The following is a 19,387-nucleotide window of genomic DNA, read 5'->3' as shown; positions in this document are numbered from 1 at the left end:
CGCTCACACCCTCAATTGCTCACACGCTCACCTGCTCACACCTTCACTGGCTCACTCCCTCCCTCATGCACACCCCCAGTCTTTCCTGCTCACTTTCACGTAGCCAGCACAGGTTACTGACCCCGCCTACTACTGACGTGCTGGGACTGTAGCAGGTGCTGGAAATACACTTGGTCCTCACTGTTGGCATATTGTATGTCAGCCAGTTCGTCTACTTTCGAAATTTGCTTGGAACCCTGACATCATTACTGCTGGCTCCTCCGTGGTCATTTGCAGACATTCACGGAGAAGCAAAGGGTAGGCACGTTTCCAGCAGAGGCCCTACCAAGTGACGCCCTGCCTCCTTGGGTCGCTCACACTGTAAACAGGCATCCTTTTGAGGGATCTATCTAGTGCCACGTTTCCCTTTCTGTGCTGTTTGTTGGCGATTTTAGTGTTGAAAATGTCCCCCCAGCTAGTGCAGAATTCCGTCTGGTATTTCTAAGGTTTAAATTTTTTAATGTTTATTTATTTTTGAAAGGTGGGGAGCATGAGCAGGGGAGGGTCAGAGAGAGAGGGAGATACAGAATCTGAAACAGGCTCCAGGCTCCGAGCTGTCAGCACAGAGCCTGACGCGGGGCTCGAACCCATGACCTGTGAGATCATGACCTGAGCTGAAGTCGGATGCTGAACCGACGGAGCCCTCCGGGGTGCCCCCGTCTGGTATTGCTAAATGCAAGATGGCTGCGATGTGCCTTAGGGAGCAAACCAGATAAATCAGATAGTTTCGTTTGGGCATGAACCCTAGTGAATCTACGACATTAACTTAAGTACAAACCCACAAGAAACAAGGTCACGTATTGCAGTGTTATGACGGGAGGCTAACAGGAACCTGACCCTGTGTTTCTCTCGGGAGCTGGGCTTCGGTACTTGCCGTTCCAGCGCCCTCCGCGGCTTTTCAGAACAGAGCTGCCTCGAATGATGAGAATCGACTACAGGTACAAATGCAAATGTCACTTCCTCTTGTGGGTGAGCTTGGAACCCATTCAAGATCCTGCAGCTTCATGGGGGGAGGGGGGCAGATACGCAAAGCAAGAATTAGAACTTGATCAAATATGTGTTATCACAGAATTATGTGTCAAAAGGGCTTGAGAGCTTAGAGGGAGCACTGGGTCCTGGGGCCGGAGGGACTGCCAGGACTGTTCGCAGAGGGGTGCGAGGTGCGGGCCAGCAGGCGGGGTCCTGAGGACGGGGTCCTGCGTGGAGGCAGCTTTGCTGCGGGGTTCAGGAACATGGTGGCTGCTGGATGTACCCTAATTCTGTCATCTTTGCTTCCGCCCCCCCGCCCCCCTGGTCTGGCCCGCTCCGTCTCTGCTTCTCCCTGCTGCTGACGCTTGCAGGGTCCCCCCCGCCCTCTGGTCACAGCCCCGACCGGGCAGGCATCCTGCAGCCTCACAAAGGGAGCTGGCCGCGCTGGAGCCGAGGGGCAGCGGCTGCTTCGGCAGGGCCCGGCCACCGCGCCCTCGTGCACCCCTGGGCACACACGTCATTTCTCAGGCTGTTGGCCGGGTGCACCCCAGCAGCGTGCTGACAGGCGGCCGGGAAGAATTCCCAACACCCCTGCTGCAGAGGGTTGGAAGGTTCTGGTGTCAAGTGGGAGAGACATAGGCAGAGCTGTGTTCCTTCATCCTCTTTAGAGATGCTTATAATCCTCGCGTAAGTTGGTCCCCTCTTTCCCCATTGTGTGTGTGTGTGTGTGTGTGTGTGTGTGTATCATTCATTGAAATCTCCGTCATGATTTGCTTTTACTTTGTAACGAAACGCTCAAAGCTCAGTGCAGCGTTCCAAGAACAGACTGGCCAAGGTCAGGCCAAAGACACCCCTTTCCCTACGGTGCACAGTGTGATTGCTTCGCGGTCGCGTCGAATGATGCTCACCTGTTTAGCTGCCCCGATGCATCGTCCGTTGTCGCATAAATGCTGTCCGCTCTCAGCTCTGGATTCCACGCCTCCAGCCACCTCGCGTAGGAATGGCCGTGTTTCAGATACTTTTCTCTCGGCTGTGTTGCTTGGCTCGCGTTCTTTCCCTTTCTCTGTTTCAAGTTGATTTTCAGTTTGCCATGTTTTGGTGGAATATTGAAGCCTGTGCTTGCATGTGGATCGGCTCGAACTTGGAGGTAAAGCGTACGGTAGTGGAAACCCAAGGCTGAGCATCCCGGCTCTGTCGCTTGCTAGCTGTGTGACCTTGGGCAGTCTGCTCAAACTTGCTGAGCCGTAGCTGTGAAACAGGGCTAATGACGGCCACGCCACAGCACTGCTGTGAGGACCGGAGGAGACGAAGCCTATAAAACAGCCAGCACTCTGCTTGGCTCTCCGTGGCTCGTTAGCACAGGCTTGTTCCCTCAGCACTCTTCATGGATGCGTGTGGCAGTGACGGATGGCCACCGGGGAGCAGCCTCATATCCCTTAGGGGGTGGCAGATGCATGGAAAGTGTGTTTCTCGAACGTTTGAATTCTGGAATGACGATTTCTGACATAACCTATGAAAATGCAGACCTCCTCCACATCAAAATATGGCATCCCTCGGATTATAAAGTGTTAACCATGTTTATCAAGATTAATTTTAGATGCTTTATTTTTATATGCCCCTCATTATCATTTTATTCATGTAGTTAAAGAAATTTCTTTGGGGTTTGATTTACTTTATTTATTTGTTTGTTTATTTATTTATTATCACATAGTAGTGAATTCACTAGGCTGTCACAGCCCCAAAATGTCTACCATTGGAATCATTTTTTCAGGACTAAAGCACTGTTGTTTTTTTGTTGTTTTTTTTTAATTTTTTTTTTTAATGTTTTATTTATTTCTAGGAGAGAGAGAGAGAGACAGCGTGAGCAGGGGAGGGTCAGAGAGAGAGGGAGTCACAGACCGAAACAGGCTCCAGGCTCTGAGCTGGCAGTCAGCACAGAGCCCGACGCGGGGCTCGAACCCACGAACCGCGAGATCATGACCTAAGCGAAAGTCGGACGCTTAACCGACTAAGCCACCCAGGCGCCCCAGCACTGTTGTTTTTTTAATGTTTTTACTTTTATTTTTGAGAGAGAGTCACACAGCGGGAGCAGGAAAGGGTCAGAGAGAGAGGGAGACACAGAATCCAAAGCAGGCTTCAGGGTCTGAGCTGTCAGCACAGAGCCCGACGCCAGGCTCGAACCCACGGACAATGAGATCATGACCCGAGCTGAAGTCGGACGCCCAACTGACCGAGCCCCCCAGGCGCCCCTCAAGCGTTGTTTTAAAAAACACCCGTGTCAGTACACACATTGGGTTTTGGAGGGATGGAATTTTTGGTGGTGTTAACCCTGATTCGAATGGGAGGTGGGTTGTTACAGTCTGGCAGAGAGAGGCCTGCGAGGGTTGGACACAGTCGCCCGAGCGCTGCAGAAGGACAGCGGCACCGGTCACTTCCTAGGGGAGCAGGGCCGTTTGTGTACGGGGTGGAGAGTCTGGTTCCAGAGGAATCTGGGCTGGCATGACTACAGCTGGAGCGAGGAGCCGGGGGCCCGAGAAGTAGTGGGGGCGCCACAGCCAGGCATGATCGACCTTACGACTTGATGTCGTGTTTCCCCGTGGGTGTTGGGCGGGCATGGGGTTTGGGGCACAGGCGCATCGGCTGGGGGTGGGGTGGGGGGTGAGAAATTCAAGGGTTCCAGTGACGTTTCTCTTCAGTGCAGCGTGTTGTCTGCCTCATGGACACATCCGGCTTTTCTGTCAGGTCTGAGTGCTCTGGGACGTTGCTAACTTTGTGATTTCTTGCAAGACTTGGTTTTTGTCCCAGTAAAGCTGTCCCAGGGAGGGCCGGCGACGTAGGGCATGCTGGTCAGGCAGACCTTCGTTCGTGAGCCGTGTTTGCGGTGGCCAACGTGGCGGAGAGGACACGGGGCAGGGAAGCCCTCTTCCAGGACGCGATGGCCCGACGGCCTCCAGGGAGGGCAAAGCAGGGCCCCTTGTGCCAAAGTGACGTCCCCATCCTTGTCCTCCTCTCTTCCTTGAAAGAGCAGCCTCGTTCCCTCGGCTGCTTCTGGAAGCATTCATTCCGTCTGCGTTTCTGATCGGCTGCCCCCAGCCTCTCCGCAGCGGCGTCTGAGGCAGCACCTTTCACTGGGTTTCCTTCCCTGTTTTCCTCCGCTTCCTGTTCAGTCTGTCCTTCCAGAGTTACCGTGGACAGCCCTGCTTTCTGCGTTTCCAGGTTCCGAGACCGAATCACTAGAATCTCAGACCGAAGACACCTCAGGAGTATCTTAGTCCAGTTCCGTCATTTTACAGATAAGGAAGCGGAGGCCCAGGATTATTAATCAGCTGCTCCCAGCTCGTGCGCGTGTTTGTGGAGGCCTGGCACTCCTTTATGTAAGGGAGTCCGTCCATCTTTTTGTTCTCCCAAAGTAGACTTTGGGCTTATGCCGTCATATTGGTTCATCTTTCGGTTTTCTCTAATTTTATTCCCACAAACCAAGTTCTTAACGTAACCCATTCTTGTCTATCGTAAAAACCCTTTGGCATGTTTTTCTTTCCCGATTCCACTCCCGACAGTGTATCTGATGGTTATCATGGAAACACAGTAGTTGGATTCAGTGGTCTTTGTCTTTTAGGGTCCCTTAGTTCCTTAATTTCCCCTCCCAGCTTTTCAGCTGGACGTGTTTCCACCCTCATCTGTTGGTCTAAGTCTTCAAGGGCGTCCCACCGTCTGCTCTTGTGTCTAGTGCTACCTAGTGTGAGGTTTCTTCAGCTTGTCAGGCCTTTGTGTATTTTAAGTGATCACTGGAGACCGTACTGCCCCTACCAGATAATTATCTGTGGTTAAGAAATGTTACATGTGATTTCTTTTTCCTCTGGTGCTCCAAGATCCTAAAAGAAGTTTCATGAATTTTTCCTGTAAGGTTCTTTGTGGAAGCATTAAAGGTGCATTGTCGATACAGGGATACAAGCAATAATATTTCTTAAAAAAATTTTTTTAGTGTTTATTTTTGAGAGAGACAGAATGCAAGCGGGGGAGGGGCAGAGAGAGGGGGAGACACAGAATCCGAAGCAGGCTCCAGGCTCTGAGCTGTCAGCACAGAGCCCGACGCGTGGCTGGAACCCACGAACCGTGAGATCATGACCTGAGCCGAAGTCAGACGCTTAACTGACTGAACCACCCAGGCGCCCCAGCAATAATATTCATTAAAGTGAATATTGGACTTCTCAGACCTGAATCCTTGAGCAAGGTCTTCTTTCCCCAGTAGAACCACATCTCTGGAAATGTATTACAGGTTTACGAGCTGGTAAGATTTGGTAAACAAATGTCGTGCCTATATGCAGCTTCTAAGGGAGGCCCCTAAATCGTCTAGCTTGTCCATGCAGGTTCTGTCATTGGGGCATCGCTGGCGAGGGCATAGCACCGACGGTGTCTGTGTGCCCCTAGATTCAGACTGGGACTCGACTTTTGAATCCCCAAATGCCCAAGTAAAGCAGCTTCTGGAGAGAAGGTCGCTTGTGTTTGTCTTGTTTTGTTTAGTCCTTGGTGGGGAAGGCGAGGAGAGAATGTAGGATTTCTTACTTTTCTATATATTTTGATGAGACAGAATGAAAAATTGCTCGCCTGCTTGCTTCATTGTGTTTACACTGACCAGATACAACAGTTTCCATTGTTCCCACAATTCCAGCCGTGGACGTGAGAACCAGCCCCTCTGGAATAGTGGGGATTTTAAAAAGGTTTTGAAAAATAGGGCTTAGAGTGAGCTATATGGAGGGCACAGTGGGGTTGGCGCTGAGCTGGAGCTTCTAATGAAATAAGAAACAGTGCCCCCATGCCTCTGCGCCTCTGTGTTTGTTGCTTTCTGTCTATTTGGGGACTTCTCCCAGGAGAGAAGAGTTAAAAGACCTGGCTTCTTATTAATGGTCCTTTAGTCATTATATTTAATCACCCCGATCCTTGCAACAAATCCCATTAAGACTTTACTGCTAGATTATTAATGAGGAAAAATACATCTGTACGAGTAATTGTGGTTGAGGGAGGTTTAAATACCATGACTGTAATAAACGGGAGATACGAGAATGAGCGATTACATCAAATCATTAACTGGTAAAATGTTTGGGAAGTCTACCGTCAGGTTAGTTTCTGCAGAGTCACTGACCTCGGATCAACGTGTTGGGCTAGTTTACGTAACTAGTTTAAGGGACCCATTGAGTTGAATACATGCTACCATTTGGGTAGGTGGTTAAAACTACACCGCATATATTTATGTGTGTGTGTATGTATGTATCACACATATATATAATCCATATTATATATTTATATATACAAATATGGAAATCATGTTTTAGAATGGCAGCATCATATGCTATATGTTTTCTGTGAGAACAACTGAGCCTCAACTTTTGAAAAATTCTGATTTCAGTTTTTAAATGGGCATAGATATGAATTGGGCATAATAATTCCCATGTGGATTACACATTTTCCAATTGTCTAATATTTTAAAGTGGTGTCTCTATGAGTTTATGTCTTACAGCGTTCCTGAACATTCTCTAGGGTGTGCTGTAATTTTCACATTATTATCTCAGTCTTTGGTTTTAATGGGATTCGTAAAAGTTTTGAAGTTTTAATTTCAGTTTTTCCCACTGCTTAGAATTTGATGATATAAAACGAAAAGAGGTTTCCATAGTTGCTAACATTCACCAGATTTTGTTCCAAAGCATGAGCTTTAGTAGACTTTTGAATTAAATCCACATTCTCCACCCAAGCCTAGTGATATAATCCAACAGTTCAAAGATAGGTATGCCATAAACAGCTACAGTTAAATAATCTAAAAAAAAATTAAAACATGGAAATACAATAAAACAAGAATTGATCACTTTATAGTGGAATACTCTATAAACTGTCTGCATTGGAAACATGTGGTGAGTTTTAAAACATCTGACTTCTATAATTCTAAAGTGTACAGTTGAGTTGAAGGCAGGAACTTTTTTTTCTCCTTTGCATATATAGGAGAATACAGGTTAGTATATTTTTGCTGTCCTAATTTGCAGTCGTTTGCTTATTTTTAATTTAGGAAAATCACTGTGGAGTACAAATACGTAGGTATCGTCACCTTAGCTAACTACTTTGTCACAGAGTTCTAAAGGGTGATCATAATGAGAATAATTCTGTAAAGTTTGCTATCTTATCTGCCCAAACAGAGGTCACATGTTAATGTAATCCCGAATAAGAGGAAGAAATTTAAAAGCACACATACGGTATAAAAAAAGTAACGAGGTCTTTAATTCTTAAAGATTGTTTTAATTTTTAAGGTATGTCAGTTTATCTGAGTGGCATTATGCTAAGTGTGTAACAATTACAGGAGCTGAAAGGTATCAGTGGTTTTGCAACGTAATGTCTGCGCAACCTCATTTAACTTGTTAACTGAAGTCGCGCAGCCCTTCCCTATGGGAGGCAACGGAACTCTCAACCATCACAAAAAATGCTGGCTATAGATGATACTGTGAATTATTATTCACTTTATTTTCTGGGTTGCCTAGAAGGTCATATTATGTATGTATAAACAGTGCTATAATAGCCTGCGGGGGGAAACAGAGCAGTGTTTTCTGAGCACTGAAGAAGCTAGTTCAGTTTCTTAGCTTATTCATTTGTTTTTCAGAAGTGTTTTTCAGAAGTGTTTTTCAGGGCGCCTGGGTGGCTCAGTTGGTTAAGGGTCTGACTTCAGCTCAGGTCATGATCTCACAGTTTGTGAGTTCAAGTCCCAGCTGGGCTCTGTGCTGACAGTTTGGAGCCTGGAGCCTGTCTTCAGATTCTGTGTCTCCCTTTCCCTCAGCTCTTCCCCCATTCATGCTCTGTCTCTCTCAAAAATAAATAAACATTAAAAAAATTTTTTTTAAATTAAAAAAATTTCTCCATACGCTAAAAAAGCCCCTCTCAAAAGATGTAGAATAAGAGTCTTTTCGTAAATACCGAAAACAAATGTGTCCCATTGCTAGACTGCAATGTCCCTACCACTGTGGAATTTTGTTCATGAGCTCTGTTTTCTTTTCATCTCCATGCATTCCTGCTGCAAGGCAAATAGTGTCTTCTATAAAGTATATTTTCATGAAGATAGAGAAGAAAGGAAGCCTATATGAGTCTTACAGTCACAGTTGCCGCATGTAATTCCTGAGCCTGGGCCGGGAGCACTAGCCTTTCCCCTGGGGGGCCCTCCCTAATGCCTGACCCTCTGGGAACAGCATCAGAAGCCTCCCTGGGCATCTGTGTGGCCCAGTAGTTAGGCTCCGACTTCGGCTCAGGTCACTGATCTCACGGTTCGTCGGTTCGAGCCCCGCATCGGGCTCTGTGCTGACAGCTCAGAGCCTGGAGCTGCTTCCGATTCTGTCTCCCTCTCTCTCTCCCCTCCCCCGCTCACACACACTCTCTCTCTCAAGAATAGACATTAAAAAAAAAAAAGAAGCCTCCCTAGGGGAGGGGGTCTGGAGGAATCACTCTGATTAGTGAAAAGAAAGGAAAAAAAAAAAAGAAAAAGGAAAAAAAAAAAAGGAAGGCTCTGGCCTCCAGAGTGCAGCGCCTCTTGCAGGGCTCTGGAAACTTCCAGCAGGGGCTTCCTTACCATGAGGAGACCTGTGGCCTCGAGGGCGGAAGAAGTCATTTCACATCCGGGCCTCCCTGTCCCACGTGTTTAAGGGGACAAGTTGTATTCGCTGCTCCCTAGAGTTCTCCCAGGAGGAAGGGGCGGTGAGGGGAACGTGGGGTCAGCGACCGCCATTGTTTCCGGAGGGCCTCCTCTGTGCCACCCACGTTCTGGGGCTGGGTTTGTGTCTCCAGATACTTGTTACCGACCCGCCTAAACATGAAGTTCCCGAGACTTACAGTAGTTGTACATGTGCCCCCGCCAGTGAAGGCTGGAGCCGGCGTCTGCGCGGGCTTCCGGCTCCGCACCGGCGGGCTTCCGGCTCCGCAGCCGCGCCCTTCGCCGCCTTCCGCTGAGGTGGAGCGTGTGCGTCTCTGACCCACTAAAGCCGTTGTACTGTGGGTGCGGTAGGTCTGTGGAGCCAACACCAAGTCGTGGGTGACTCCTGGTTCCAAAGGGCGGAAGGAGTGTTCTATTTTGTCTGTCAGGTGATATGATTTCCTGAGGAAAGAAAACTTAATTTGAATTTGCTTTTCATGTTGTTTGTTTTTTGTGTTTTTTTGGTAGAACTGAAAGTTCAGTATACAGTTCCATACTCTGGTCCATTTTATTAAGTAAGAGGGAAAAAAAACGAAGAAAAACCCCAAACCACCCCACCGTGATTTGTTTAGAAAATTTACTTAATCACAGCAAACCCAAACCAGACATTTTTAGCCAGTAATAATCTTGTCTGTGAGGAGAATATTTATTATACAGATGGAAGTAAAGCCTAAAATAGCTGGTAATGTCTTTAACACACCATTTTTATTTCATCAGTCTTCATAGAGATGAAAGAAACCTCACACGGCCTGGTCCTGCGGCCTGTGGAGAAGCGCAGAGGAGGATACGGGGTTGCCGGTGTTTTCTCAGGAGAAAGCGCCTCTGGGTTTCTGCTTAGACTGAACTGAAGGGCTGCCTCTGGGGGGACAGCCTCTCCTGGGACCCCAGTGGGGTAATCCAGCGAGCGGGGAGCCACAGATCACTTCTTCCTCCCCGCGGTTCACTGTGTCCCAGTCAACGCAGCTTCAGTGTTCCAGAGTTTCCCCATCATTTCCATCCTTGACAGATGCATCATTTTTTCTCTTTTGCGTCTCCCTGTTTGATGTAGCCAAGACTTGTGCAGTGACGTGATGTTGTGTCACAGACCCTTTCGGTGCCTGGAAGAGCGCCTGTCCAGGTGCAGGCCCTGTGTGCTTCCGAGGGGGTTCGTTCAGGAAGTGGGGGAGCCGGCCTTCCCCTGGACTGTTGCCTTGGTCACATTCTCTCCCTTCCTCTGTGCCCCTGACTTACTCCACAGCAAGGAGATGTTGGCGTGTGCGTATGGAAAAGGGCACCTGTACTTTGGTGGTGTCAGGTTCGCGGCCCTCGGGTCCGAATGTCGGGAATGGAAGAACGGCAGGCGCCTCCATCTGTAGTGATGGACATGTGTTTGTTGGTCTGTTTTCTGACTTGCGTGAGAAGCCAGATGGGCAAGAGCAAGGGGAATAATTTGAAAGATCATTTCGTGTCTATTTTGCTGAAATAGCGTCTAGGAAGATATTAGTTTGGAAATTTGCAGTCAAGCGGCGAGAAGAACAGAGAGGCCATTCCGTCCCGTTGCCTCGTTTCTCCAGGGCACAGCTTTCGTGACTGGGGTATGCTCATGGTTTTGGGAGGTGACACGTACCTTGTTTCTGGTCATGACCACTGCCCATGAGACGCATGGCGGGCCTGCAGGAGCCCTAGGTTGTGGGCTTAATTGGGACCTAGAGTTTCGTAAATCTCAGGTGGAGCGAGAGGTGTAATCCATTTGTGAAAATGTGGCACCTTTTCGCTTTGGGAGTATAGGAATAAGTCAGCTTTTCTCTTGGTAGCTGTGTGCCTGAGAACGTGGCTTTTTAAATTGGGTGTTGGGGGGGGGGGTTCTAAGTTCAAGAAGGTAGGAGGGCTTCACCATTTGTTTTCACTTCCTTTGTATCCAGGAAGACTCAAGTCACATAGAAAGCATTCGGTCTTAAATCATGGACTAGGGATTAACTGCATCAGAATTCCCCAGAAGGGCCTGTTAAAAATGCATATTTCCAGACTTTCTGAGTACGAATTTTAAAAGATTGGGGATAAGAAATTTGCATTTTAAAGAAGCATCCCAGGTGATTCGCCTGTAAGCCTGAAGTTTGAAAGTATTTTTACGGAGTCACAAAGAAACGAGAATGTCGTTCTACAGGGCAAGCACTTTATAAACCACAGGGTAGAGATGAAGCAGTTATCTGAACTTTTGGCTTCAGCTAAGTATCTTTCTGCTGTGATGGTCACCATCCTAATTGCTGTAATAAAAATGGGGACAACTCACAGCATTGGTTGTCCTTTGTCTGTTTGACTCATTGAAATAATTGGCGTATGAAAACATCTACCGAGAAAACATTTGGAATCTTTTACACTTTAGTCAGTATAAAACACAGTTAGAATGTAGTTGACGTGAGGCACTCTTTGCAAAATGCATCACCATGGCTCCAGTGGGTTAAAATCAGTATTTTTCTCCTCAGATATACTGCATAGCAGTTGGGCATCGCTTCAAATACAGAAAGTAGCTATTCTGCAAAAATATTAATTTGTTTGTTTGTTTGTTTTCACAGGAGAAACTAACCCAAGAGTGTGTGTTCAGAGAACAGTTTGAAGAAAACTGGTACAATACCTACTCTTCGAATCTATATAAACACGTGGACACTGGAAGGCGATACTATGTTGCATTAAATAAAGACGGGACCCCAAGAGAAGGAACCAGGACTAAACGGCACCAGAAGTTCACACATTTTTTACCCAGACCAGTGGACCCTGACAAAGTACCCGAACTATATAAGGATATTCTAAGCCAAAGTTGACAAAGACAATTTCTTCACTTGAGCCCTTAAAAAAAAAAAAAAAAGTAACCACTATAAAGGTTTCCCGCGGTGGGTTCTTCTCGATTAGCTGGGTCATCACACCAGTTCCACTGTTGCCAAACTTTGCCGCATGCATAACGTAGGTCGGAGGCTCGGAGGGGCNAGGCTGGCCCTCCCGGGGCCCCGCCGCTGCCCAGTTGCTTGATTTCTTGTGAGACGAGGAGAGGGAGACTGAGCGGGGGTGTGAGTGTGTGTGTGGATGAGTAGCGGGGGAGGGGGAAGAGAGAAGCAGAGAGGACAACGGCCTGATGCATGCTGGGATTTAGACGCGCTTTTCCATTTTTGATCAGTTGTCCTTCATCCCGTATCAGCACAGCTCCCATACTTCGACTCATCAGGATTTTGGCCGGTGGCCTGCGCAAGGGCACACTGCATTTTCAGAGGCATGGAGGGTGCAGTCTGACGTCAAAGACTTTTTCAGTTAATGCTCACTGGGGCCAGCCCAGTGAATTTAAAGCAAAGACCTCTTAGTTAAAAAACAAAACAAACAAAAAAACAAAACAAAACAAAAAAAATGGAAAAAAAAGTTAAATTTATTTATAGAAATTCCAAAGGCAACATTTTATTTATTTTATATATTTATTTATTATATAGAGTTTATTTTTAATGAAATATGTACAGGCCAGATAGGCATTTTGGAAGCTTTAGGCTCTGTAAGCGTTAAATGGCAAAGTCCGCTACGAACCTGTGGTTAATTCATGCAAGTAGATATAACGGCGCATGGATGTGAGAAATCCTAATGACCCTAATGTACTAAAGGCGACAATCTCTTTTGTGCCCGTATTATTGTAAACTTATGCACATCATTCATGACACCGAGTATTCACTCTTCAGACTGCTTGTTTCATAGCTTATCCCAGAGGATTAAAGAAAAACTGGGTCTCAAACTTTTATTCTGTGTGTGTAATATTTCCTCTCTCATAAGTGACTTATTCCATCATTGTAAGTTCACGGAAGGTATAAGGGTTGGTATCTATGCTACGTGTTGAAATCTGTTGCAGTCTATACCAAAGCAAAACAATAACCATGCTTTTATTTTAGTTGATCTCCAGGGCGACAGGACTAACATCAAACATTGTACTGATTTAGAGCCTCAAAACGGAGGGAAAAACAAAAAAAGCTTACGCAGAACAGATTTTTTGTTTTTTTTAAAGGGACGAGAGTCAGATTAAACAAGGATCATTCTTGGAGAATATTATGTGTGGACTTGGCTATCAAAAATGAAATTAGACAAGTATCATGGGGGTCATTGTCAGATCTTTTGTAGAAAATTGCTTTCGGTGTGAACCGTCATAATACATGGGAATAGTACCCTTCAAGTAAAACTTGCAAAACGAAACTAATAAATCTTCATCAATAACGACAATGAGGGGGAAAATATTTTACTTGTTGACTGTGTTTTGTTTTTTAAAATGGTCTTCACAAGCGCTCAATTTTTTTAGAGGGGAGGTTACTATATAGAATATCTTTTACAAGGCTTTTATAACATTTTATGCTGAAAAGCGTAAGAATACATATTTCTTTAGTAGCAATAATTTTGGAACTTGCCCTTGGGCAAGGAAGACTATTTCTTACTATATACTAAGGAGAAAAGAGCCAAGTTCTTCAAGCAATATTTAAGAACAAGGAATTTATAACAAATCCTCATACTACACATAGCACTTGCTAGCTGGTTATGTTGGGAAATTGAAAGTGACAGTTAAAAAATGTGTTGGGATTTATGTAACTAATTTCATATTCCAACTTTGTTTTGCTCGGATGCACATTCTTTATGAAAAATAAAAGTATGTCACTGTTGAGTTAAAGCTGTTTTGAAGCAGAAGTGCACGACTTACCACCGTGAGCACACGTGGCCCTTCTCTGGTCCAAACCCGAGTGTTTACCCGGACTCTCCTGCTGATGTATATTAAGGAAAAACTAAGCCTAACGTTTGGAATTAAGAAATATTTGGGGGGGGGAGGGGACAGAAGCAGTGTAAAATAGTTGATTTATGATAAACTCAGAATGTCCTCTTCGGGTTTTTTTCTTTTTTCTTTTTTTTTTTTTCCCTTCTAAACAGAAACTGCATTTAATTCCCAGATGTAGTGTTCTTATTTATTACTTAACCTTTTGCTGCTGCTAAAATGTACACATATTCAGGCTTTCATTTTTTCCAAAAGGCGTTTAATATTTTTTGGCCGAAAACATCAAACTAACATCTGACCATGGGGAAGAATGAGTTTCTAGGATGTCAGAGGTACAACACTTAGCACTGAAGAAACTGAGTTTAGGAGGTATGAGGTAGCCAAAAGTAATCTTAAAGTAGCACGAGATGCTAGAAAATCGGCCTAAAAGAAAGCAATGAATTTGTGAAAAAGACTAAAATCTCCATGCATTCCTAGGAAATGCTACTTTAACGTCTACTTTTGGAGTCATTTTGTTTGGGTACCTTTTTCTTTTTTTCTTCTTTTTTAAAGAAAAAAATGTTACAGGCTTTTGGCAATGGATACAATAAACTGTAATGGTCTGTAAATAAATAAATATTGACTTATGCAATTGATGTAAATAAGTGTCCCGGAGAGTAGATGGCTCAGGGTTTCAGCATCATCCTGTCGGGGCNCGGAGGAGACCCACAGCCCAGTGGAGGGCAGCTCGAGCCACTGTTAGTGGGCGGTTCCGGTTTTCCCAAACAGATGCTCAGATAGCCAAACCACCACCGCGTTGGTGCCAACACTTGCACCTTGGGTCAGAGACTTAACAGGCATGGACTGCACCTCCCTCCATCTGTCATGTGAATGTCCCCAGGCACTGTGAAGGGCGTGCCAGGTCAGTGTTGGGGAACCCGTCCCTGCCAGGTCCTGTTCTGTAGATAAACGAATGGCTTTTAGTTTATGGTGTTTTTCCTTCTATTTCATCTCATCAACACTACAGCATTGTGTCATTTACTTGATAATCTGTAATTGTATGTAAATACATACAGGATTATGTAATTTGTGTAAATACCTAATTACAGACTTTTGAAAACTGGTATTTTTTACTTGATGTCCATTTTGGAGCTGCTTCAGATTATGTGCCTACATGAACCAATGGAATTTTAAAAACATGCTCTCCTTGCTCTTACAGCTGTTGCGTGTGTGTTGAGGGGACGGGAGCGGAGGGGGAGGGGGAACAAACATATCCAGATGTCTTTTCTTTTCTGTAGGCATTAGATGAAGAAGCGAGTAATCTGGGGTAAAGATTTATGAACTTGCAGCAGTGTGTGCACACATTTACATGGATGGCGAACGGACAAAGGCATATTGTGTGAGGTCAAATTCTGTTTGCTGCATCATTTGACCTTGAAACGTGCTGAATTCAGATCCACTGTTTGTGGTCACTCACACGAAAGAGCAGTGGCATCGCGGGGGTTGGAGAATATGCCAGACGGATTCTAAAGAAGTGTTTGCCACCGAGCCCCTCTCAAGTGTGCGTGTGTACATGTGTTATATACCCCACATAATGCCCTGTGTCTCCACAGACGTTTCACGTTTACAAGTTGATATTATACTGTGAAAAGTGGAGGGAGTGCCTGGGTGGCTCAGTCGGTTAAGCGTCTGACTTCAGCTCAGGTCATGATCTCGCAGTCTGTGAGTTCAAGCCCCACGTCGGGCTCTGTGCTGACAGCTCGGAGCCTGGAGCCTGCTGCGAATTCTGTGTCTCTCTCTCTCTCTCCCCCTCCCGGCTCACACTCTATATCTCTCTCCTTCAAAAATAAGTAAGCATTAAAGAAAAATTTAAAACAGCAAGTGGGAGGGGGAGGGATTATGGGAATAAACTGTGCCTACCTCCTTCAGCATATAGCCCCCAATTCCGGATGCGGGTCCGCGGCATGGCCCTGGCCACAACAGGTGTGGTTACCGAGGTGTGAACAGTGACGGAGAGTGTGATTTCTACCTTTTCCTTACGGTGTGCTTTGGTGACTGCTTTCTCTTAGGTCTTTAGGAGAATTTCCCCTCCAGTTTTATTAAGGTAAAACGGATATGCATCACTGTAGAAGCATAAGGTGTACACGTTGACTTTGCTTACATATGTGGTGAAATGGTCACCACAAGAAGCGTTAGTCACCATCCGTCCTCTAGAAGAGGTTTTGATGTAACACTTTCTTCACCAGCGAGGAGCGTGTGGGAATAAGTAGCCTCTTGTATCCTTTTGTTTGGAAAGCAGGTGAAAATGAGCATCCTCGGCGTGTGTTCTCTGCCTCGCTTCCAGCCTGCACGTCACCAGGTGGAGAGATACCTGGCTGCCAGGTTGGATGACTGTTGTGCCGGGGACCAGGGATGCCACGGAAACACCACAGAGAGATCTCTGCTATTTTGGTTGATGGTAAAAGAAAATTCTTAGAGCTGTTATTATTCACCAATCACACTCCATCTTATATCTGTGAAAACATTTTTAAAACTTTATTTTATTCAAAAAAATTTGTTTAACGTTTATTCATTTTTTGAGAGACAGAGACATAGTGTGAGTGGGGGAGGGGCAGAGAGAGAGGGAGACACAGGATCCGAAACAGGCTCCAGGCTGTCAGCACAGAGTCCGACACGGGGCTCGAACCCACGAACCGTGAGATCTTGACCTGAGCCAAAGTCAGACGCTTAACCGACTGAGCCCTCCAGGCGCCCCCAAACTTAATTTTAATTAAAAAAAATTATAGGCCTACCAAATATCTCAAGAGCCCTCAGCAAGCTGTGCCTGCAACTGGCTGGGCTTTTTGTTTGTTTGTTTTCTCCTGTTTTCTTCTGAAGATCCTTCTACTGATGTATGTGGTTTGGATTATGATTCTCGTTGTTAGTAGTGTCGGTACCAGGAAATAAAGAGTTAAAAGAAAAAGTAGACTGAGGACATTCAAAGCTGAACAGCTGGCCCTGCCCTCCTCGCACAGGGGAAGGACAAACATTATTGACGGTGTTCATGGCCCTGCTTGGAGAAACTTATTTTTCAAAACATTCAGCAGGCTCTTCCCCAGCCATTCTGTGGGATGTTGCACAACGTTGTGGAAGCTCCACCCGGCTGTTGCCGCTGGCTCCCAGCGTCTGCGTGTGTACGGCGTCCACGACAGCTCTGTGAGATTTGTTTCCGACTGATGAAAAGAGGGCTTTCCCTTGGGTGCTGGTGTTAGAACTAGAAGTGCTCTTGCAGAAGGAAGCAACACCCTGAGCGTCTCATTGTGGTGGACCAGAGTCTCCCTCCCTTCCTCTCCGCTCTTCTTTTCCTCCCTCCTCCTCCTTCCTTCTTTTTACTGTGTGGGGCCGGCACCAGCGACTGCTAGGCACATTTAAACAAACAGGCATGCTGCATGTTGGCTGAACACGGGGTAAGGAGGGTACCAGGGGCTGCGGGACACAGTATGCCCGGTATGGACTTTCGAGGGCCCGGGCTCTTGATGCCCAAGGTGAAATGCGAAAGATGAGAGCAAGTATAGAAAAGAGACCTACAGCTGTTGGCATTCTCAATGTGTCAAGAGACTGCTTTGTACTTGGGGTGTTTGAGGTCATCGTGTCTTTTACTGATGTTTCCTGGATGCTTGTGACTGAGCTTGAGGATGAAAAAAAATGGTGACTGATTGGCCGGCATTGGTCATGGGCGCATTGGTTCACGGAGATGAGCAGGATCTGTTTTTTGAGTTGGGGTTAGCTCTGTTGCCCTGTACTCACCCGGGCCATGCTCAGATGCTCTTTTGCTGGTTACTCTTGGTTTCTATCCAGGAAGGTGACTCTATTCAATTTTGTTAATATTAGTCACTTCCGTGAGTAATAGTTTCCCCCCTCACATTTGCCTCACGTCACAGGCAAAATCTGCAACAGTAATTGTCATTAAAATATAGGGTCATAAAAGAGGTAAAAATATAACACAATTTTTAAAATATGCGCTTCGTTCTTTCAATAAACATGTATGGAACAACAGCTCTATCACACGGAACAGCATTAAGAATATAATAGAGAAAAAAACCAGACAACATTCTGATCTTAAATACCAGGCTGGGTTCCATGCCCCTAATCGTACAAACACGCAGAGCTTGTTGAAAGTACCGTAGGACTGGGATGTCCACAGTATAAGACAATTAGGACAACACTGGCAATTTTCCATGAACTTCATTTTCTTCAACTGTGTAGTCAATTTGCACTACTATATAAGAACTCAGAGGCAGCCTCATTCAAATCCCTATTGTTTTAAGAGGATAGCATTTTCAAAGAGTGTTCTCAGATTTGATGACACAGATTCTTTCAATAGATGAGCTCCTTCTTGACAGTAAATGGATTTCTTTGGGGGGAAAGAAAAAAACCAACCCAGAACAGATGTTGTTTCATTTTTCCCTCCTTAGGAAAATCCAAAAAAAAAGGCAATGGAATTGTAAAAGTGGATCAGTTATAGAATTGTGATGTCTTTTAAGCGTACCAGAACTCCGTGAAACTAAAAGGACTTAGGAAGCTTTGGAAAAATACCTTATTTCCCATAGATTTCACCTCACTGAAATGTAAAAGGGCCTATAACCATAGCTTTAATACCAGAGAGATGAAATGATACATCTTGGTTAGAGGGATCAAACTTTCGTTGTTTGTCTTCACCGGAATTACAACTCTGTGGTTAATCAGCTTCTGGTTTCCATGTTGCTTGCTTTGGTTTCCTCTTCTGTGATAGGGATCCTGGACTTCCTACGGCTTGGGTCTCCCTGCCCCTATTCCACACTGAAAGAGTACACCTGTTTAGGTGTGTGTTCCACAACAAGTAGATCTGACAGAATGCGACCGATGGTCTTTGGAATTTTCCCAGAAGAGGTTTGTGACCTTAAATTTGGCTTCAGAAGCGAGGGCTAATCAGATTAGAACAGTACTCAAAGCAAGGCATATTGGCAAGGAAAGAAAGGCTCCACCCCACATCATGACTGTCTCTGGTCGGATAAAACCCAAGGGCAGGCTGTTTCCATGATGCTGCCATTTTCCCAATGTCTGAAGTGATATAGATTCAAGTAACAAATGACTCTTTGGTAAGTGGGTGAAAAATTAGAAATCAGACTGTTTCTTTTGATGGTCTGCTTCAGAGAAGCAACTTTGAATTTTGTGGCGACTCTAATATGCCTATGTATGCTTCCTGTTTCTTCCTCCTGGCATATTGCCAGGCAAGAAGGCTGAATATTTGTCTCAGAACTTTCTTTTGGTTCTAGATGCAAACTTCTTATTCCTTTCAATATACAGATATCATGTGGAAGAGGTATATTATTTTAACAATGCTTCCTGTTAAAGTAGGGGAATTAACCTACCTGAAAATACAGTTTAGTCATATCTAGCTCATATCCATGAGCCATAGCCCTATTCTGTGTTCCCTGTGGTCCTAAATATGTTCTCAAATGCATCAGTACCTTGAAATGGCTGAACTGCATCTCAAATTAGTTGTTCTATGTCCTAATTAGCTGGTTACTATAGACACTTGAGTCCTATGTTTTTTTCAAGTGGCAGAGGCTCAGATTTTAGAAACACTAAAAATAAAATAGAAATAATAAAGTTATTACTGTAATTTGGATAAATACAACTTATTTTTCTGTAGTCACAGATCACATTTGGTGCTTTTATTTTTTAGCAAACTTATAAAAAATTGCTCAACTACTGACTTTTATCCTTTGATAAACCCATGATTTTTTAATATGTCCATATAATAACCCATGGATGATTTAGAACCTGACCAAAACGCAAGCAAAGGGAACTTTGCATTGAAACTCATCAGTTTATTCAGCAAGCAATCATTGATATATATTTTATGATAGGAATTATGAAAATAAAAACAGAATTGTTAA

General features: G+C 45.2%; 2 protein-coding genes across 2 annotated transcripts in view; one reads left to right on the top strand and one right to left on the bottom strand.

The window, feature by feature from the left end:
* The window catches only part of FGF9 (fibroblast growth factor 9), a 28,161-nt gene extending 16,587 nt beyond the window's left edge, over positions 1-11,574 (top strand). The window contains exon 3 of the mRNA XM_077745374.1: positions 11,278-11,574. Within this exon, the coding sequence (XP_077601500.1) occupies positions 11,278-11,523 (246 nt within the window). The 3' untranslated portion in view covers positions 11,524-11,574. The remainder of the gene's footprint in view (positions 1-11,277) is intronic.
* The window catches only part of ZDHHC20 (zDHHC palmitoyltransferase 20), a 345,529-nt gene that overhangs the window by 295,923 nt on the left and 30,219 nt on the right, over positions 1-19,387 (bottom strand). The gene's annotated exons all lie outside the window — the stretch shown is intronic.

This window comes from Crocuta crocuta, unplaced genomic scaffold, assembly GCF_008692635.1.
Source record: "Crocuta crocuta isolate KB4526 unplaced genomic scaffold, BGI_CrCroc_1.0 scaffold258, whole genome shotgun sequence".
Classification (NCBI taxonomy): Eukaryota; Metazoa; Chordata; class Mammalia; order Carnivora; family Hyaenidae; genus Crocuta; species Crocuta crocuta.
The sequence above is the reverse complement of the archived record's forward strand: the minus strand, read 5'-3'. Positions and strand labels throughout refer to the sequence as shown.